Source organism: Lissotriton helveticus, chromosome 2_2, assembly GCF_964261635.1.
Source record: "Lissotriton helveticus chromosome 2_2, aLisHel1.1, whole genome shotgun sequence".
NCBI lineage: Eukaryota > Metazoa > Chordata > Amphibia > Caudata > Salamandridae > Lissotriton > Lissotriton helveticus.
The window spans coordinates 74,049,810-74,072,652 of record NC_136060.1 but is presented as its reverse complement, the minus strand read 5'-3'; the positions used below and the strand labels follow the sequence as shown (position 1 = coordinate 74,072,652).

Here is a 22,843-nt window from a genome sequence, read left to right as displayed (position 1 = left end):
AATGGGTACTGTTTTCGTTTCAATCATCTGCCTCCACCGGTTCCCCCGATGTCAACATCAAATCATCAGCTGCACCTACTGCAAAGAGAAGTCGCCACTCTACTCGAAAAGTCAGCTATCGAGGGAGTTCCGGTCTCTCAGAGGGGAAAAGGGGTGTACTCCTGTTATTTACTGGTCAAGAAAAAAGGACAGAAGGCAGAATACAGACCCATCCTGGACTTGCGAACACTAAATCTGCACGTCAAAAAGGAAAGATTTCGCATGTTGGCGCTTTACCAAATATATCCACATCTCAGGAAGGGAGATTGGATGTGTTCGCTGGACCTTCAAGATGCTTATTTTCATGTTCCAATACACTCCAGTCACAGAAGATTTCTTCGGTTCAGGGTGGGGACCTCCGACTATCAGTTCAAAGTCCTACCGTTTGGGTTGAAGTCGGCCCCTCGGGTGTTCACGAAGTGTGTTGCGGTGGTGGCAGCTGCTCTACGCCGCAGAGGGGTCTTCGTGTACCCATACTTGGACGATTGGCTGGTGAAAGGTCCTTCCCCAGTCAGCGTAAGAAATCAGTTCCAAACTTGTATACAGCTCTGCCAGAGACTAGGGCTACATGTCAACTTCGGAAAGTCAGTCATTTAGCCCACCCAGAGGATCCACTTCCTTGGAGCTCTGCTAGACTCCAAATCAGGAAAAGTGTTTCCTTCGGAGGAGAGACAATCATCAATCGCCCAGAAATGTCAACTGATTCTTCGCGGCAAGACTCAGAAAGTGCGCAGGATTGCCTCCCTGCTAGGGTCGATGGCGTCTTGCATCTTCCTGGTCCCGAATGCCAGACTTCGAATGCGTTCTCTTCAGCAGGATCTGGAGGACAAGTGGGATCAGCAATCGGCTCGCTGGGACGATCACATCACATCACATCACCATCTCAGACGCAGTTCGAGCTTCTATTCCGTGGTGGACAAAAGCTCAGAATATGCAGGTGGGAGTCCTGTTCCACCAACCTCCCCCTGTGCAAACAATGATCACGGACGCTTCCTTTCTGGGCTGGGGAGGGAACATGGGCCCACTACAGGTGCAAGGTCAGTGGTCACACAAGGAAAGCACTTACCATATCAACATGCTGGAGCTGAGAGCAGTACACGTAGCTCTCAAAGCGTTCCTCCCCTCAATCCAAGAGGCATCTGTGCTAGTACAGACGGACAACACCACCACGATGTACTACTTGAACAAGCAGGGGGGAACGCGCTCCCGGACGTTGTCGTTGGAAGCGCAGAGGATCTGGCATTGGCTTCTGGCTCGCGGGCTGTCTGTCATGGCAGTTCACCTTCCAGGAGAGCAAATCGTGAGGGCAGACGCTCTAAGCCGTCATTTCGACGAAAAAGAAGACTGGGTTCTTCACGACGAGGTGGTAGAGGAACTTTTTCAGTCATCGGGTCGTCCCACCATAGACCTGTTCGCGGACGACCAAAATGCCAAATGCCGAAGCTTCGCCTCCAGGTTCCACCGGCCAGGCTCGAGAGGGAATGCTCTTTTGATCGACTGGTCAAACAAATTTGTGTACGCCTTTCCACCTCTCCCGTTGATTCCGAAGGTGGTGAGCAAGCTAACACACTCGTGCACAACAATGATTCTGATTGCTCCCGACCTGTTGTCCTAGATGGACGGGAGGATCTTCCACCCCAACCTTCCGTCACTGAGCTTGGCAGCATGGCTCCTGAGGTCATCCAATACGGCCATCTAGGGTTTCCAGAGGACTGCATGTTCATTCTGAAAGAGGCAAGGCGTCCTTCCACCAGACATTCGTATGCATGCAAGTGGAAGAGATTCTATATGTGGTGTATACAGAATAGTCATGATCCGATCAAATATCAAGAAGAAGCTGTTCTTCCTTATTTGTTGTATCTGGCTAAAGCAGGTTTAAAATTTTATTCCATCAAGGTGCACCTAGCGGCCATAACGGCTTATAGGCGGTCACCTTCTCAAACCTCTTTTTTCCAACTAGCATCTGTCAAAGACTTCCTGCAAGGGTTGAAAAAAGTATACCCTCCAGTGCGTCCTCCTTCTCCACCCTGGGAGTTGAACCTGGTGCTATCAAAGTTAATGGGTCCTCCTTTTGAACCCATCCACAAAGCTACTTTACAACATCTTTCATGGAAAGCAGCTTTTTTGGTGGCTATCACGTCAGCTCGCAGAGTGAGCGAGATTCAAGCCCTCTGTGCATCAGAACCCTATACGGTGTTCCATTTGAATTGGGTGGTGCTGCGGACGCATCCATTTTTTCTGCCTAAAGTGGTGTCTGATTTTCATGTAAATCAGACAATTTCTCTGCCCACTTTTTTTCCCAACCCCTCTACTCCAGCTGAGAGGGCTCTGCATTCTTTAGACCTGAAAAGGGTTTTAAAATTCTATCTTGACAGGTCTAAAGTGATTCGTCATTCTGATCATCTTTTCGTTAACTATTGATCGATCAGGACAGGCCATGCTGCCTCAAAACGTTCCATTTCCAGATGGATCGTTTCATGTATTAAACTTGCTTACCAGCTAGCGCAAAAACCCCTGGGGTTCTCTCCCAAGGCGCATTCCACCAGAGGAAGAGCTGCGACTGCGGCTTTTCTCAATAATGTGCCCATGTCTGAGATCTGTAAGGCGGCGACCCGGCGGTCCGTCCATGCATTTACCAGACATTATTGTCTTGATTCTGACACAAGAGCAGATGCCCAAGTAGTCCAAGCCTCCTTGCGGAATCTGTTTAACAGCCAGTCTGGGCTGTGATTTTGGGTCTTTTAAGGTAGAAGATGTACTTCTCATTTACCTGCAGGTGGTTGTTGGGCTTGCTATTCTATTCAGTGCTTATGACTATTGATGAGGACCCCCTGGAAGAGAAGGATAAGTTACTTACCTGTAATCCTAGTTCTCTTCCAGGGGTATCCTCATCAAAGTCATAAGCAACCCACCCGCCTCCCCAGGTAAATGAGAGCTGTACGTTTTTTATATTTGTATTTAGCCCTGACATCAGGGTTATGCAAAGAACAACTGACCTAACTGTCACCCCTGAGGCATGATGGGAAGCCTGGGTTCAGGGCTGCCTGCTGTCCTCGAGGTTGGGGTTGATTTGCTGTGCCTCTGCCCTTTGTTCCTTACGGGGGTTGTCACACTCTGTGATGGGGCTGTCTTGGAGTTTTGTCGTTCCTGGTTTGTCCTGGACTGGTTACCCTTCATTGTTTTTGTTTGGGGTTGTAGTTCTGCTACATGTTATCATGACATTTTTACATAGGTTCTTTGTCTCCAGGGAGGGCTATTTTCGTACTGGCAGGGTTGCTGCTTAGGGCTGGGCTGTGTTCTTTATTCTTTTCCCTGCCTTTGGATACTGCAGTGCCTGGCACTGCTCTTTATGGTGTTGTTCCTCACCATTCCTTTTTCCAATTTTTCAGCTCTTTCGCACACTGATCCTATACTCTCACAGTTTTGTCTGATGGCTCTGCGTTGTGGCGCGGAAAAGTTCTCCCAAAAAAACTGACGTAGGCGCATTGGGCTGGGATTTATGTGACCTCGGTTATGTCACGTACGTGGACAATGCCTGGGCGGAGTCGCGTAATGCCCTCCCCCTGGCGCGCAGGGATAAAAAGTTTCCGGATCCAGTCTCACGTCTGGGGATAATTCTACATTTAAGGAATTTGCGGCTAGAATCGTCTCTACCAGATACATTGTTACCAAAGGTAAGTAACTCGTACATTAAGTAAGACTTATTTTATAATCCTAGAGTTGTTTATGGATTTCTGAAAGATTTTCAAAACAAATCTAATCCAGCTGCTTTCCAGGTCTCCTCATGGGATTTGAATCATGGACCCTTTATTTACTTAAATTTATGTTGTAAAAGATATCCTTTCTGCTGGCATCTGCTTAGAGGGCCAGCAAGAAGGCCCTTTTAACCTCGTTACCCTTTATCTCAAAGATCAAAAGTATGCTCAAAGTGAAACCTGCCTCCTTCTGAAGGTGGTATCATCATTATTTCAAATCAACCCTAGTGTTTTGCCTTCCTTGTTACCTCCACATTACCCATTCAAAGATGAGGAGAGAATGCATAGATTGGACTCCAGGAAGGCTCTTGGCCACGATACTGTTAAAGTCTTACTTAAGGTGCAGTATGTCCAAGCTCCGCTCAGCCTGAGTTGCCCAAATTGGGTGAAGAGGATTTGGTGCTTAGATCTATTAGAACTCCTCATTTCCCCTTTTCTCCCGCAGTGGACCTCTGGCACTGCAATTGCAAACTTGGAGATTGAGTGTTGACAGCTGGGGTGCTTTACTAATGGAAGCCGCATACATCACCTTGGCTGCCCAAGGAGCTGCTGCATGGTCCGTCTGTGCAGGCCACTAGACAGAGTTTGTTGCTGGGTGCAAGTGAAGGTTTGAACCCTTTACAGTCTGAGGTTTTGTGTTTTGCCCTTCCATCTGTAACAATGTTTGGCAGTTGGCACTGTGAAACGATGTGTAGTTGCTTGGTCTAACTTAATGCACATACTTGATCAACCATCTGTTTAAGTCACTTCTAATTACTTGTCTTCTGTGTGGTCTACTGTATCCATTTACTCCTACTCCACGCATTGTTCCACTGTGATTTGAATTTGGTGCTTACTTTTCCTAATGGCTTTGCCATTCAAACCGATGTACAATTGGTAGCTCCTTTCTCCCTGAAGAACGTATTTCTAGTGACAATAACTTTGACATGGGGTCAGCAAATTTGAGGTAATTTCCTTATAGCCAATTGTCACTGTGTTATTTAATCCTGATAATTCACATCAGCCCTTGTTACTTAGTGGCGTGTCCCCATTTCTCAGGGGCCAATCAATTTATCTTGTTAATCCTTGTTTCAGTAAGTAAATGGAGGTAATGTGTAGACTAGACCCCAGTCCTGCAGTGTCTTACTACATAGGCTGCACACTACAATACAGAGTGGATGTTTAGCTTTTTTGTGCTTTACTGGAGCCATAAACTGCAAAGCATTAATTGAGCATACTATTTAAAGTTGGATTATCCCTTACATAAAGATCTGTAATGTCCTGGCCAAGAAAGATTCTATGGTTGCCATCCATGCATGCTTTATGGGGGCCAAGGCAGCTTTTGCAACTCGTACGAGGGGCATCCTTTTGTCTAATATTTTTCTGGTGGCCACTTGGTCTTCTTTGTAAAGTCTTGGAAAACACGAATGCCCCCGAGTCGAGGCACACACTGATGGATATAGTATTACTAGACTTCCTTGGGTAATCATTTCCACCCAGTGCCAACTCCTGCAGGGTATTATTACTTAGGCCCTCATTTATAAAGGCCCTAATCAAGTGGGGATTCAGAATATTCTGCATATCTGTCAGAAAGCAAAGTTACTTACCTTTAGTAACAGTACTTTTGGTAGATGCTGTATTTTGCGGGTTCCTCAATGCTATTATTTCTCTCCTGTTCATAAGACCACAAAGTATGCACATGTATCATGTGCAGTGGTTGTTGCTAATAACTAATGCCAGCCTGCTAGCTAGTGCTGTATATGTAATTGAATGCCATCACATCTGGAGCAGACAAAGCCATTGTCGAAGTCGCCCATGGGAATACACTAACCACAATAATTATCATTAGCAAGAGTAAGTAACTTTTTCTTTTGCATCTCTTCACTTTGCGTTATAGATGGTGTTTATCAAACCTATCCTCTTATCCCACTTAATCGGTGCTGTAAACTGGGAAAAAAAGCCAACTGTTAAATTCTAAGTAAAATTTGATTTCAAGATTTCTATATGTCATTGGACCCACACTTAATCTGACAGGAAATGTTACTTTTATTTTAAAACATTTGTAAATTGTAATTTTTAATAAGAAAATGGTTTTAACAATTTACATTGTCTGAATTGTAATCCCTTCCGTCAAGTGGCACATCTTTCCCCTTTAAGGATAGTACTGGATGGTGTATTTCAGCAATACAAATAATTGTAGCCCACACACAGCCAAGCAGATTATTTGCTGTGACATGTCTGACTCGAAGACAGTCTATAAGATTGGCTGAAACATACAGTAATATCAGCAACTTTGGGGTCCCAGCCTGAAATAATGTTGGATGACTTTTACCCTTGCTGCGTTCCTACTTGGTTTTTCAGTTAAGAAAGGGACCCCCACACCACCACATGACTGGGAATCCAGTGAGCTGATAATTGAAACAGGATAAGAAGCATTCCACATTATTTCAGGAATCCCTCTCACTTAATGTTAGTAATGCTCTTAAACCGCCTTCAATTTCAGAAAACACCTTGTTCCTGTTGGTTCCTTACCCCACGACTTGTGTTCACGGGCTCTGTAACACCAACAACCGTTTGTGACCCAATACGTTCTTCTATTATTATCACACCGTCTTAAGATTATACCACTTCATCATGGCTCTTTTGTTCTCACCCAGCGACCATCTCACACCATGACTGATTTGAAGCCAAGCATCTCAGTAAAGCCAAAATGTAACATTGGTTCTGATTTTGTCTTGCAATCCCTCCCTTTTACTTCTTTGTTACACGCCATTCCTCTTTGCGGTTTGGTTCTCGCTTTTAGAATACCAAAAATAAAAACAAATAAACTAGTGTGTAATGGAAAAGGGTTGCATATAAATGCTAACATGCATACTTTTCAAACTATTTGAGTTTTTACTTATGATGCTTTTCTATTGCAGATCGAGTGATGTGTATTTCACATATTTAAAACCAGTTATCCACCACATACTTTTTAAAGTAACAGCCTATGATGTCATTGAGTTTACTGTTGATTTGGTTTGGCTTTTTCGATTGGGTAAAAGGCGCTTTGTAAACTGAATGGCCAGCTGTGATTTTTAGGGGAATACCTTTACTACAGTTTGAAAATACATTTTCTTTCCAGAGGTGGAACTGACAGACAATTTGGATGGAAGTTCTAATTTCCTTCGGGTCATGTACCTTGAAAAGCAACGTTTCGTGAATAATCCTTCTATGCCTGTGATTGTTGCATTTTTTCAATGCAGTAGTTGTGTAAAGCATGCAAAGGGTAAAAGATTAACGTGAGAAATGTTTATATAATTTTAGGGTAAAAGAAACCTTGCAGTAGACGCAATCTTCGCTGTAGGAGGTCCTTATGATGAAGATAAAGTATGTTGTGAGCAATCCTTGTTAAATATTCACTTAAATGGTATTGTATGATTCTTACTCAATAATGCATTTTCCTTTATAAATAGGACAAGGATGAGACTGAGGCTGAAAAGCAAGTGCAGGCATGTGAAAATTATGATAGAAATGAAGTTGCAAGTGTTACTACAGATACATCAGAGCAGGAAGAAGAGGACGAGAGCGAAGGTCTCCCAGTCTCAATAAGTACGTTGGAAAGAGAGTGCATTTCCCCCATTGTTGTATTGAAAAGTATGTTGTATGTGTTCTAGTCTGACCCCCAACTGCCTGTATTTGATGGCTCATAGAGCATGCCTTTAAATTTGTAGGAGCTTGCAGTCTCATAGAAGTTTTATTGAACATGTTTGAATTTATCTATAAGGTACCTTCAGCATTGGATTTTCTATGTATATACATGCTCTTTGGAAATTTCCCCCAGGAAGCTCTAGCTGAGGAAAAAATATTGACTATATTATTTTTGATGAATACTTAAACCTGCAGAATCCTCACCTGTACCAGGCAGTTGCCCCCAACCACCTTTGGATAAATATGTAAGAGATTATGTACTCATGCCCTATACTCTAATGACAGTGCAATTCACTGAGGAGTTCCATCACCATATCGAGGAACAAGGCCAAAGTACGTTTAATTGTACTTTGTCACATAATCAATGAGCAAACCATCACCTTTCCCATAAACCACTTAGGTGGACATGTGCTTGCATTCTGTGTGTATTTATCTTAAATAAAGTCTATAAAATGCTTCAGAAGTTAGGCAAACTGATAAGATTTAAATGGCCATTGATCAACCTGGGAGAGGTCAATCTCTAAGCAAGGCCTGTCAAGATGACTATGGGCCTGCATCTTGTTTGTAGCAGGAAGGCATATATTTCTCTTAGAGGAAGAGTGATTGAGAATTCCACCGGTATTGTGTCGGTCAGTAGTAGACAGCCTGGTTGTCACCGACTGTCCAGATACATTTGGAGCCGTTTACAAGTGTTCACATTGAACTCATTTGTAATTACAGTCTTCTATGGACACAGAACTTTTCCTTATGGAATTATATCTAAAGAAAAAGAAAAGAATTCTTAATATAATGAATAAAGGAATTCTGAATGTGAAACCGTATTAGTCTGTCAAAAAAGATGACAACATTTCTTAATGATTCTTTTAGTTTGATATTGACTTCTTGCAAAACTCAGCTCAGCCGAACTGAGTTATTGATTCTATTGTTATTCTACTAGATTTTATACAAAAATATATATGCACAGCTGTGCATATTTTGTCAATTAGAAACAATTTTTAGGTGCAACTCTGCAAAAAAAAAAATAACAACAAAAAAAAATATGGTGGCCGTCTGCATAGCCTATGTCCTTCTGCTGCAACTGCCCTTTCCAACGCTGTATTGGGTGTTGTGATTGGTGCTGTGGTTACTGAGATTACCCGCCTCAAATGTTTGGACTCTCTCTTTATAATATTAGTATGGATAGGTATATTGTAGGACATCTAATGCTTCTTAGGACAATAAAGAAAGAGCGACCAGAGCATTTCAGGACTAAATCTTGGTTGGTCACTTCCCATGCTCCCAGGTTATCAGAGTCCTGATGAGACCCTCATATCCCTAATAGGGTCGAAACTTCGTCGACGCCAATGAAAGGACAGTCTTTAGGCAAAGGCACCTGAACTGCTCTGGTTGCTCTTAATTGTCTCAAGAACCATTAAACGTCTTACAATATACCAATTGCCTTATAAATTCAGTGTTTTGAGTCACTTCGTTGTCACTTCTTATAGATGTGTGATCTGATAAAGACTTCTAGCTGCAGATTCCTTACCTTTTAATTTCCCAGGCGTCAGGCTGGATCCAGAGACTTTTGCTGAGTAATACCCCTTGTGCACGCTGTCGGTTGGCTCCATTCGGCTCCGTGTGACAGCGTCGTTATTGTCGGTTATGAAGCTGCGGTACCTATGTAGACGACGCGCGGACATCTGTTCTTTTGTTTCAGTGCCAGTTAACCGCCGATCTGGGAAGAGCTACCCCTCTGTCGCTTTTTAACAGTTTTTTTCTCGACTTTTTGTCAAATTCCACATTGTCGTGTGCGAGGATGTCTTCGAGGAAGACTAGGATCTGAAAGAGACTGTAGTTATAGATTCCTTACCTTTAGAATTACCCACAAGTGTCAGACTGGATCTGGAGATTTTTTTCATTCTCAGTATCCCTGCGTGTCAATAGGTGGCGTCAGTCGCCTCCGCGTCCGTCGGCGTTGTGTTAGCTGGGATGATGGTGTGGTGTCTATTTAGACGCCGCCCCTTAGTCAGTTTTTGACTAACCTTTTTTGACTTTTTGTCGACACCTTTTTTGAGTCTTCTACTCCAGCTACACAAGGGCTGTCCCTTCGCCGAACCGGATTCTAGCCTTGTGACTCCTGTCACAGAGCCACACTTCATGTACCTTTGGTGCCTGGAGCGCGACCACGACCCGAAGGAGTTCTCTGACTGTCGGGCCATGAACCCAAAGTCTTTGCAAGAGTGGTCCTGAAAGCTTTTGGAGACCCGACAGTTGGCTCCATGCCGCTCGAAGTCCCGGTTGAGAGGAAGGTACCGGGACCTGTCACGGAGCCACAATCCCCATTCGTCCTCCAAGTCTTGGCACTCCTCAGGTAAGTCAAAGCACAAGAGGAAGGCGAAGAAGCACTGTCGCTCTTCGCCCCATCTGTCTGCTGACGCGGGACCGGGTGTGTCGTCGCTCTCCAGCTCAGTCCTCGAAGCCTACTTCGGGGACAGCTCCGCGCTTCCCTCCCTTTCCCAGAGCCGGAGCGTCTCCTGCCCAATTTGGTAGAAAGCTCGAAGCACTTCACAGCATTTTTAGGCAGCCCAACTCTGCCGGCGCGCCTTCGGGCCCCGCGGACTCAGCTGGGGGCCCTGGGCGACTTCTGGCTCCGGCATCAGAGGCCCCCCCCCCCCAGGATCCGTGCCTGGATCGTGATCGGTGCCGGTCGACCTCACAGTACCTTCCCCAGCGCTGATTCCAATGACACCCTGACGTCGGTTGTGCCCCTGACCAGCGTCGAACCCAGCCTCACCCTACTTGAACACAACGCCAGACCGACGTCAGTACCAGCACCAGAAGTTGCTGTCGTACCCCTGTTCATCCCTGATGTTGCTTTCCGCCCTGAGTGGCAACCAGAGGAGGTTTAGGAGGGGTCTGTGGACCCTTTGGCTGCCCATGTTAATGAGCCGGACTTGTGAGAGGACCTGGGTGATGCCAGTGGTTTGGATACCTCCCCAGACCTTTGCATGCACTCCACCCTACCGTGGCTACGGAGGAGGAAGCTGCTTATGCAGTGGTTTCGCGTAGGGAGGCTGAGGCCTTGGGCCTTGAGATTCCTACGGTGGCAGTCAGGACTAACCTCCTGACAGAGGTGCTTCAGCCGGCAGTGGCCTCTTTGGAGCCCCTCTGCCCTTTAATGAAGCCCTCACCAACGTCCTTCTGGGCACTTGGTCCAAGCCCAGCACAGGGGCTCCTGTGGACAGGATAATTGCTCGATGCCACTGCCCGGCCCTGGGCGACCCACTTTTCCTCTCCCGACACCCGAGAGCTCGGTGGTCCAAGCCTCGTCCTCTAAGGGCACATTGCCTACTGCTCCCCCAGATAGGGAGTCCAAGAAGCTGGACCATCTAGGGAAACATATGTTTTCTTCCGCCAGGATGTCCAATATGGTTGCGCAGGTGCTGCCACAGTGCCCGGAGGAGGCCGCGTCGTTCTTACCGCTGCTATGGCTGAGGGTAGAGACGCAGCGAAGTTCACCACAGATGTTAGCTGGATACCGCCGAGACTCTGGACAGAACTGTTTCCACGTCCGTACCCTTAAAGCGCTATGCCTGGTTGAGGACGTCTGGTTTCTCTGGGGATGTCCAATGCACTTTGCTGGACATGTCCTTTGACCATCGCCTTTTCAGTGACAAGGCACTCGGGCGCTTCAAGGATTCTATGGCTACAGCCAGTATCCTTGGGCCTAGCGGCAACCTCTCACCCAACGCAGTTCGCTTTTCGATCCTTTTGTTGCTACGAAAGGGTGGCACCACCACGTTTGGCCCAGTCCAGCCAGCGGCCCAGGCAAGCTACCTAGCCTCTGCGTGGCCGCAGACGTGAGACTCAGCGACGCGCGTGTGGGGGCCAGCAGGTAGGTCAGTCAACCCATCCCCCCACCCCTGCAGCAGCCTCCAAACCCTCCTATTCCAACCTTTCAGGGTCACCAGAAGCCACTGGACAGCAGGATTCGCCATCACCTTCCCCACTGGCAAAATATCACGTCAGACAGGTGGGTTTTGAAGATAGTCTGAGGGGCTACTCCCTCCCCTCTGAAGCTACTGCTCCTTCCTTGCCACCATCTTTCCATCACATGTCAAAGGATCATATGGCCCTTCACCGCTAGGAAGTTGCAGCTCTCTTTGCCAAGGGAGCTATCGAAAGGGTCCCTGTGCCAGAAGTAGGTTGTGGTTGTTACTCCCACTACTTTGTGGTACCCAAGAAGGACCAAGGCTTGCGTCCTATTGTAGACCTCAGGGCCCTCAACTGCTTCCTCCGAAGGAGAAGTTAAAGATGCTTATGTTGGCTCAGGTTCTGTCTGCCCTTGACCCCTGAGACTGGATGGTAGCATTGGACTTGGAAGATGCATACTTTCATATTCCCGTCTTGCCAGCCCACAGACTTTCTCTACGGTTCACGGACATCTGTCAGGTCACTGTGTGCACTTTGGTTCAGACTTTCAAGAAGCATTTTGCCTTAACAGTCAGGTCTGTCAAGATGGGTTTTATACCTACTTTTTAGTTAGAGCCAGTTCACAGACCCACATTCCTGGGAGGTACTGCTATGGTATCTATTCTCAATGTAGAAATCTGTAGTTGGAAGTATCCATCAGAAAAACAAGTTACCTTCCTTCTGTGATGCTCCTTCTGGTGGTGTGCTATCTAACCGCAGATTTCTCTCCGACCATCCCACTTCCCCGTTCTATGATCCCCATTTCCTTATATTCTAGGTCCCCAATTAAAAATAGACACACTAGTCATTCAAATTACCGATGGTTTCTGCATCCGAGAGCGCTCGCAGCCTAGGAAGCAGCTGACATCATTGTGCAAGAATGGCACATATATTCTTCTCTGCTTGCCACTTCTGGAACAAAATGATGTGGTTACAGGGCTGCACGACGCCACCTAGTGGCACACAGACTAGACCCGGAAACTTGTAGAGCAGTTCTCCTGACGCCTGGGGAAAATTTACAAGGTGATTGTTAGAAATGGGGGGTTTCTAGTTAGTAGGTTTGTACTCTGTCCAAGTAGGGCCCCTTTCTTCTAGGCAGGATAAGGGAGTTAAACTTCTAAAATATCCCCTGTTCACCCCCTTGGTAGCTTGGCACGAGCAGACAGGCTGACATCAGAGGCATTGTGTAAAGCATTTGCACAAGACACACAGAAATCCAGTGAAAACACTACAAAAGGACACCACACCAGTTTTGGAGAAATAGCCTATATTTGTGTAAAACAACATGAAAACGGTAAAAATACAACATACTGTATTAAACCAATGAATATTGCAAGAATCAACTTAAAATACATTTCCTCGAAGTCGATAGCTCCATGTAGGGCTATCACGGCGTTGTGACCAACCAAATCCAAAAGTTCAGGCCGACCGCAAGGTCACGGGCCAGCTACGTTGTCGGGAAGACCCGCAAACACTGCCTTGGAAATGCAGGGAATCCTGAACCTCCGAAGGAGCAGCTTTGGTCCCGGAGGTCGGTGCAGGAGTTATCAGGCCCTTGAAGTCACACGCGTTGCGGATCGAACTCCGAGAGGTTGCAGTAAGGAGCGCTGACTAAGCATGGGCGGATTTTGCGGATCCACGATTCACGAATTTGCGTATTCACGGATCGTGGATCCGCAAAATCCGCGGATTTTGCGGATCGGCGGATTTGGGGGCGGGGCTTCCATGCCAGGACCATCGTGCCAGATTGAACCCTGCCCTTCATATTTATTCAAGAAGACGCCACCGTTTTGTGCCTTACCTCTACTCAACTGGAGTACTTTCTACTGGATAATCAGTAAGTGCTACCTCGTTGGGTAAATGTATAGTGCTTTTACTACATTACAGCTACCTAAAGTGCCCGAGAGTTGTCAACAGCGACCAGGTGTGTGTTACTATGCAATCGCGCCGAAGGGCGCAGGGGTCCCTTGAGTGACCTATCATAGTGGGTAAATGGCGGGAAGACGGTGCACACCTCGAGTGTGTGGGCGGGGCCAAACGGACGCGGCTTCCATTCGAGTGCACATGCCTCTTGTGTGTATAAAAGGTCAGAGACTGATCAGAGCAACAGATGTAGAGACAGAAGCTCCTGGTCACAGAACAGCACGGGGATTGCGCTCGTGAAGGTCAAAGATGCAAAGGCCTGTATCCAGCGTCACAGCTGATTTTCGACGGTATATTTGGGAAGAAGGCACACCTGCCCAGCCTCCACAACGCTCAGGATTGTTTTTGGGCTGATGAATGAGTCACTGAATTAAAGCTTCAACTAGGGCACATGCTGTATTGATATCTGTAAGTGCTTCCTGTTGAGGTGTAATTTTTGTGCCAGGACCGTCGTGCCAGAATGAACCCTGCCCTTCATATTTATTCAAGAAGACACCACCGTTTTGTGCCTGTTGTAACTAATTTACGATGGCGCCGGCAAGCTGCCAGCGCCATCCTAAAATAGTTACTAAATTAGCTTCAACAGGAAGCTCTAATTGGTAAAATAAAGCAGGCGCTCGAGCCCCTGCTTTATCTTATCTATTAGAGCTTCCTGCTGAAGCTAATTAAGTAACTTTAGGATGGCGCTGGCAGCTTGCCGGCGCCATCGTAAATTAGTTACAGACCAGCAAGGCTTGAACTTTTGACCGAGGAATCCGCCGCTCGCGAATTGCGAATTTTCGGTAAATTCGCGAGAGTTCGCGGATCGCGGATTTACCGAAAATACGCAAAATCCGCGATCGGAGCGGATTTTGCGCTCATGCTTAGCGCTGACATTGATGGCGTCGGGCTTTGATGCGTAGTGGGACAATGTGATGTGCGGTTCCCACAGGTTATGGTGCAGGCAGCAGCTTAGTGGTGGATTCCAGGGACGTCGGTGAGACCATGGCTGCAGTGTGAAGCAAGGCGATGCAACGGCCTGTGTCCATAGTTAACGATGCAGGCAGCGGTGTCGTGGTTGATGAAGCACTGTTGTCGGTAGACCCAAGCTTGTGAGGCGATGCTTCGTGCAGTGCCCACAGGTCGCAGTGCAACAGGCAGTGTCGGTTGACAAAGCTCGACTTGGCGCTCCAGGACTTTTGTGTGGAACGAGGCGATGCTTCTTGTATCTCACGAGCGGTGGCCACAGTGCTGGCAGCAGCGTAAATGTCAGCGTGACTTGGTGGTGGTGATACCACGGCAGCGATGTGAAGTGTGGTGCCCACAGGTCACGGTGCAAGCAGCAGCTCTGTGATGGCGTCAGGCGGTAACGTCTGGGGGACCAGGGTTGTGGGGCGATGCCCACTGCGGTACCTTCAGGTCACGGAGCCAGCAGCGACACAGTTGATGGCATCATGGTGGTTTTCTTCTGTTGCAGCACGGAACATACCGTTTCCAGTGCTGTTGGTAGATACACTTGAAGTCTTTGATGTTCCTGAGACTTCCAACAGGAGGCTAGCTCCACCTCAAGCCCTTGTAGAAACTCTGGCAATAAGTTGCAGAAAGTTCAGTTCAGTCCTTTCAATGCCCAAGACAGAAACCAAATTGTACAGTATTTCACTATCAGGACAAGCAAAACACACCACTACATGTCCTACCTTTGCCTACCTTAGAGGTGACTTACATGCAAGAAAAGGGAATTTTGGGGCCTGGTAAGTAGGTGCACTTTCCAGGTCAGCATGGCAGTTATAAATTGCACGTACAGACAATGTAGTGGCAGGTCTGAGACACATTTGAAAGACTACTTGTTTGGGTGACAATCAGTGCTGCAGGCCCACTAGTAGCAATTGATTTACAGGTCCTGGTCACACGTAGTGCACTTTACTAGCGACTTACAGTATATCAAATATGCCTATCATGGAGAACCATCATAACATAATTTACCGTAGGAGCACTACGCACTTTATCACTGAATAGCAGTCAAAAAGTGTGCAGGGACACTAAACCAACAAAAACAGGAGGTCTGAATGCAAAATGACAGGGGAAACGCAATAAGATGCCAAGTCTAACAGTCATGAATCTGCAGTTACATAGAGCATCCACAGGAAGATTTACTGAAGGTAAGTAAATTATTATTTATGAATGTGTCTGGTCTGGGTTACATTTAAAATCCGTTACGCAACTTAGTGCTAGCGTAAACCATTTATATTGATTTAAAATTGACAATTTAAAATAGTTTTCAAAATATTTAAAATTTACAATTTAGGTTTATCTAAAGCAGAAACCCAAGCTTTAACAAACTATGGAAGTGGCGAAGATGAGAACGAAGAAGAAGTTGATGAGTTTGAAGAAGGACCTGTTGATGTCCAGACTTCTCTACAAGTAAATGATGAATTTATAGATGAGAATGAGCAGAAAAAGGTAGTTACTCTTGCTTCTGTTTTAGCTGTCTGTTACGATTTCCTAATTATTACTTTGATAAAGCAATAAGACGTCACATTTGACTTCCAGCAGTCAGATTCTAAGTTGTTCATTATGGGATTCCTACAGATAAATAGGCTATTCAGGAATACACTGTATTATGTTAAACAGCATATTTTTCAAACTTTCATTCTAAGGGATACTCTTCACAATGCTTTTTCTTTAGCTTTGAAATATTCATGGCTCTGCTTGTCACCCTGTAAAACTATTATCTGAAAGAGACAGTTAGTTATAGATTCCTTACTTTAGACGCCCTAAGGGACAGAAGATACAACTCATATTCGCTGACTTGGCACTCCTCATTGCTAAGCGAGCGATTACAATGAGATGGAAGTCTCCCTCTCCTCTTATGCTACTACACTGGCTTACGGAATTGACACAATGGGGCATTGCTGAAAGTACTATAATCCGACAGGAGGAATTCTGGGGCCTGGGTAAGACTCATGTCTCAATGGAATGGGACCAAATGTTGGAAGTCTTCAAAACTATAGATTCTTTTACACCTCCGAAATCACAGATGGCTTTGACTCACCCCATTAATCCTGCATTCCCTTGAATGACTAACTTGTCACCCTTTTGTACACTGACAATTTTTTTTTCTTTATTTGTTTTCCCTTCTTAAAAATAATGGTGTACACCTGTACAACAGTCCAGTGTGTAGCCGTGAAGGCTGTGGCTCAATGTTTTTTTTTCTTAGGTGCTATAATGTATCATGGTCTATCTGTGCACAAGGGATAGCCCCAGAGGAGTTCGGGATCTCAGACAGTATTTGGAAGCAGAGACCAGGAAGGGGGGGGGGCGTTGGTTTATCTTTATATTTTTGTTTATTGAGGATTAGACATGTTGTGACAATGTATAGTCTACCCATGTTTACGCCACGATTGCTACTTTCCTTATATGCGGTTATCCTGTGCTTTGTGTTTATCCAACATTGCCTACTATTTGCACTGTTTAATATATGGCTACATCTTTATACCTGGTAAACTGTACAGACATATCTTCTACGAATATGATGTATTGGTTAACACTACAGGCATTTACAATGCACGGCTCCCAGTGCTTAACATGACTGTATTTGGGCGTTGTCCTCTATTATAAAATCAATAAAATTATGGTATAAAAAAAAGATTCCTTACCTTAGAATTACTCCCAGGCGTCAGACTGGATCCTGCGAATTTTTTCTTAGCAGTACCATTGCCCTACTCAGACGCATCCCAGCTGCGCGCTGATGTCAGTTCTTTCATTTTCTGCGCCAGCCTAGCACAGATCCGGAGAGAGGTACCCCTTAGTCACTTTTTGACTAAACTTTTTCTAAGTTTTGTCGACTTCTTTTTTGAGTCTTCGACTCCTGGTGCGAGAGGGATGTCCCATCGTCAAACCAGCTTCAAGCCTTACGGGGTCAAGCACCTCGTGTGCCTTTAGTGTCTGGAGCACGACCCAAAGTCGTGCTCAGACTGCCAAGCCATGAATACTAAGTCCTTCGCTCCCTGTTTAATTAGAGGAGAAGGTTTGGAGACCACTTGCGGAGCCCCAACACCTCTTCGCATTCTAAGTCCTCGAAGTCTTTGGGTAAGTCGAGGCAGAAGAAGTAGAAGAAGCATCAGCACTCTTCGCCTTCTCCCTGTTGGTCGACTAGTTGGACCCGGAGCATCGCTGCTCTAAGGCTCCGTCTCCGGTGCCTGGTTCAGGGACGAGTCTGCGCCTTCCCTCCATTTCTGGGACCCGGGGCATCCCCTGCCCAAATTTGTACGTTCTGTGAAGCTCTCCACCGTATCTTTGGGCAGTCTGACTCTGCTGACGCACCTTAGGGCCCCACGAAACCAGTCTGGGGTCCTGGGTCTTCGATACCGGTCATTGCCACAGCACCCCCTCCCCATCCGGTCCGCCCGCCAAGGCAGATGAAGAATAAAATGATAATCCTTTTTTTTCGACTGTCCACGTCCTTTTGGGCGGGCCACATCACTGCAGCAGCAGGAATGTTGGCCACTGCTGTCAGTGAGCATGGCAGTTTGGCCGGCAGTCTTAGGAAATCCAAACTGTCATGTGCACTGACTTCTCTCCAACCAGGCTGCCTTGTTGGGTGAAGAGACCAGCAGGTACAGCCTCCCAGCTCTCGATGGAGCGCAAAACCAGTTCGCTCCGCGCAATCCAGACGCTACTCTCACAGTGAGAGCAGCGTCTGGATTGGCCGCAGGGGAGTCTGTGCCCAGAGGAGCAGAAGAACAGCGAGGAGAAATGTGCCACGGGTCAGGTAAGTGTTCTTTTTTTGTTACTGCTCCCCTGTGCTCTGCCCCATTTTATCAGACACCAGCCGCTACTGACTGGAAGGCAGAGAATCAGGGCAGAGAATGAGTCCGATGTCCGATTTGTCCTTTCTCCCACAGGCAGGACCCGTGGTCAAATAAAGAGGCATTTTATTCCACAAAACACCACAATTTTATGTCAGAAAAAGGCAGAAATTGAAAGGGAGAGATGAAAAACTTCAAGTGAATTTTGAAGAGAAAAGGATTAAAAAGTCCGAGCTCAGTGCTTCAAGATCCTGTCGCCAGGAGCCGGAAAAAGAACTGAGGCAACAGCCACCTGCTAGGCATGACGGTATACTGGTGGTCTATATGTCCTTGAAGGCACAGACGTAAAACTCATATAATAGCAGCCTATGGGGCTACACTGTCCTGCTATCCTTCATCTTCAACTTTTACAAAAAGGGTTTGTGAAAGAGGTTTAAGCTATTTATACAATATTTGCATCAAAATTATATATCAGTATTTATACCCTTTTTTGTAAGTACAATCTGAAGAATATCTCCACTGTAGCCTGGGTTGCATAATATGTTCTTTCTTAGGTGTTTCTCCAGGCATTACTTAAGAAAGACGAACAACTACACTCTAGAAGAAATTCTATGTAAAGTGATCCAGGACTCCTGCACATGGGTGGAACTATTCAAATGAAGATCCCCTACGATAGAACCTGTGGTCACTCTCTGGTAGCTTGGCGCAGAGCGGCAGGCTTATCAAAAGAGGCAATGTGTAAAGTATTTGTGCAACACACACCATCAAAGTAACACAATGAATAGAACTCCACACAGGTTTATAAAAAGAGTTTTGTTTTCTGTATTAAAAAAGACAATACATGCTTTTCAAGATATGCACGTTTAAAGAGTGCAAGGAATCCTGGTGCTCAATAGTTCTTAAGTGTTGATACTGCACTCGTATTCAATAGGTTATCTCCGGTCACCCGACCGTTTTGGACGGCCTCACTTTTAAGGCAGGGGCTCTCTTAGAATCCGGCCGTAGCAGCATTGTCAAAGAAATTCCCAAAGGGGTAAATGAGCTGCAAGCCTTCGACCGGTCCCTCGAGACCATGATGCCTATTAGAGGAAGCGCAGAAGCTGGAGGGACCTCCTGGGTCTAATGAAACACAGTTCCTGCTATGGGTGCTTTGAAACCAGCAGGTTGAGCTGCTGGTGTTGGGGGTCTCGAATCAGAAGTCTCAGTCCCTGGGACGCACAGAGTCATATGTACTGAGGGCGCTGCATTGTCACCAGCAGAAGCAGGACACGGCGTTGCCCGCAAGGGCATGGCGGCATCCCTCTGCTCTGTGACGTGGTCCGCTGAAGCCAGGCACACACAGGCTGGAAGTGGAGCAAAAGGTGCCTGATCTCTCTCCTGACCAAGTGCTTAATAGACCACAGCACAAGGTGACGATCAGGTACATCCGCTTGGGTCCCAGTGGGGCTGCCGGACTCATGATCGTCTGCTGACACGGAAAACGCATAGGCTTCAAACAGAGCGGAAAGGTGCATGATCTCTCTCCCAGCCAAGTGCTCATTATACCACAGCATAAGCAGGCAATCAGGCACAGTCTGCTTGAGTACAAATGTAGCTGCTACTCACAATGGCAGAGCCCCACAGCAGTAAGGGGGAAGCAAAGTCTTTGAGCCTGTGATTTCAAGAACAGGGGCAAATCAACAAGCCCTTGGAGAATGCTCAGCACAGCACGGAGGTATCAGGCCTGCACAGCAAGGCAGTTAGCAGAGTGGGAGTCCCTCCTGGCATCACTGCAGTCCTTATGGAAATGTGCGGATGTAGAGCCAGCAACGTCTGGTTACAGGTCTAAAAGGGTCTGATTTTAGGGTGGTCAGAGACCTAGTACTTCTACCTAAAAGTGCCTTTGATGTGGGGGGTGCCTTCAAAGGAACTCCGAAGTGCACAAGGATAACCTTTATCCCAGTCCTGTCTGCTAAGCTAACCATGGGGGATAAATGAGTGCTTTGTATGTGGACAGGACACTACCTATTGAAATGTAAATGTCATTGCCTCCCATTCGACCCTGCCCAGGAAGAATGCTGATGAGGGCTCAGAATGCAGAGGAGCCTTACCTTCATGTGTTTCTGGCTGTGTAGCGGGAATGCACAAAGCATAGTTGTCAGCCAACCCTGACATGTATTTGAGACTGGCTGTCAGGCACAAAACGCATAAGTACAGAGAAATGTCCACTTTCTATAAGTGGCATTTCTAAAACAGTAGGGTTAAATCCAACTTCACCAGTAAGGAGGATTTATCATTACAAATATATCAAACATGAAAGGGCTAATCCTCTCTGATCAGAAGTTACACCTTAAAAGTATGTTAAGGAATTCCCAATGCTGCCCTGTGATAGGGGAAGACCTCACAGTAGTGAACAACGAAATAAGCTGTTTGTCACTACCAGGACATGCAAATCTTAAAGGTACATGCCCTATCATTTACATACAAAGCATTCTGCCCCTAGTATTACCTACGGTCTACCTTATGGGTGACTGATATGTAATAAAAGGGGAGTTTAAAGTTTGGCAAGTAGTTTTAAATGCCAAGTCGAAGTGGCAGTAAACTGCACACACAAGAACTACAGTGGCAGACCTGGAACAGGTTTGAAAGGCTACTTCTGTGGATTGCATAATCAGTACTGCAGCCCACTAGTAGCACTTGAAGTGCAGGCCCTGGGTTTATGGTATGCCACTTTAGAAGGAACTTAACAGTACAACAAATATGCCAATCTCATTATGTTTAGGGGAGACACATGCACTTTAGCACTGTATAGTAGTGGTAAAGTGCTCAGAGTCCTAAGGCCAACAAAGAGTAGGTCAGGAAAAGAGGAGGTCAGGAAAAGAGGAGAACGGCATAAAGTTCGGAGTGACCCTTCAGGGAGGGCCATTTCCCAACAGTGCTCATAGTTCAGCTATTAAACTGCTAGCCACTACACAGTAACATTGTGAACAGTGAGCTAAAGCTACATGAAATGATCCAGGCTTCTAAAACAGGAATGAAACCGGTCTTGGGGATCTTGAGGATCGTTACAAAGGCATATGGCACATGACCTGAGTGGGTCATAGTGAGAGCATTCATCACATAAACGAGCATAAGGTAGGAAATGCATTAAGGGTGAATGTTTGATTTGTTCCACATTCCTTCATCTGTGTGTTTTCTGCTTTCAAGGCAAGACAGGGCATGAACAAGTGAGTGATTTAGAAGGACGTGTTTCTAATGGATGTCAAGATTCACACAGGTAGTTGGCAAGTCAGAGGAGTCTCTAGATGGGTGGCATACATTTATAAACTGTGCCATGGAAAATATTAGTAAACCTGACTCTAGGCTACATATATATATATATATATTCCACTGAGGTGCACATCCTGAGTATGCTTGTAACCCCTTTTTGTATGGCGTAGGACACTCTCAGACACGGTGGAGACAATAGTATGGGATGTGCTGGCTGGGTTCATAGTCATCTCATCTGATATGAAAAGTAGAAGGTTTACCCTTTGGTAGGAGGCTCAGAGACTTGACCCTTACGGGAACAGTAATTTCAATCATGAGCTTGGTAAATTACCTAAATACATGCCGCAAGCCCTATTCAAGAAGAGCTAAATAAGAGGGCGACTACATCCTCCTTCGTCCAGACCTTTCTCTGGAAGTGCTTGTCAGAAAGAGGTCCCTGTTTAACATTCAGCAAAATCTTGTCATCAGGGCAGTATAAAATTCTATGGGTCTCCCTGTAAAACAAAGTGATTGGTTTTTAATCAAATATAAGTTTAAAGGTAATATTGAGGGATGAACTCAGGGAACCACTATGACCAGATCCTTGGAAGGGCTAGGTATTTTATTCTCTAGCAATATATTGTGAAAGCTTTTGACAGTTGGATAACTATTATTTAATATTCACTGCCATGTTTCTCCTCATCCTTTTTAGTCAGCTCAATGAGCCATTATGATTTAACTATGAAGTTTCTTTATTCTCATACTAATTCACCAAAATCTTCATGGTATTGTTGGTTTCATGTGCGTGAGTTACCTAAATAGTTCTCAGTTTGGGATGGGCTGGTATTCCTTTTGATAGCTACTTCTACTCTGTGTCACCACCTAATAAAGTTAAAATAACGGAAAATTAGAAACAGTGTATCAATGAAAATTAATTATATTAAAGATATGTAATTTCAATTTAAATGGATACAATTAGCTCTGCAGATATTTTATCTTGTAAAGAATTCCTAAGCAGTGCCCAATGAATTTGGATGGAGGAACATTGTATATCATTTTTAGTCTATACATTTTATTGCAACATAAAAGGAAACCCAAAATTGATGATATTTTGGATTACATGTATTCCAAATAGGGCATCTTCCCTTGTAACAGAGTATCCCAAACAAAGTACTGCTAAAGGACGTAACCAAGCCACTAACATAAAGTTCTCAAAGTAACACACCTTCAAAAAAGTGGTGGCAGCTCTAATAGTACAATCTGCAAGAATTCCTTCAGGTGGGTTCCTTTAAAAGCTGCATTTTTGCATTTCCTAATACAAATAATTATACATTAAGATACTATTTGTTTAGTTCTTGTTACACCATTGGAAGATCCTCTGTAAATTATGATTTGTAGTTTTTGCAAGTAGTATTCATCCATTGTCAAAATATAATAATCTAGAGCACAGCATAGATCTAGCCTTTTCAGTTTTGGTCTGTCTTAGCAGTT

General features: G+C 45.6%; 1 protein-coding gene across 6 annotated transcripts in view; it reads left to right on the top strand.

The window, feature by feature from the left end:
• Positions 1-22,843, top strand: part of PCM1 (pericentriolar material 1) — a 1,361,399-nt gene that overhangs the window by 1,091,530 nt on the left and 247,026 nt on the right. For 4 of the 6 annotated variants that reach the window (XM_078678108.1, XM_078678103.1, XM_078678109.1 and 1 more), the window contains 3 exons: positions 7,080-7,142; positions 7,229-7,364; positions 15,622-15,776. In XM_078678108.1, the coding sequence (XP_078534234.1) occupies positions 7,080-7,142; positions 7,229-7,364; positions 15,622-15,776 (354 nt within the window). The remainder of the gene's footprint in view (positions 1-7,079; positions 7,143-7,228; positions 7,365-15,621; positions 15,777-22,843) is intronic. The other 2 variants (XM_078678106.1, XM_078678107.1) reach the window with 2 other exon arrangements.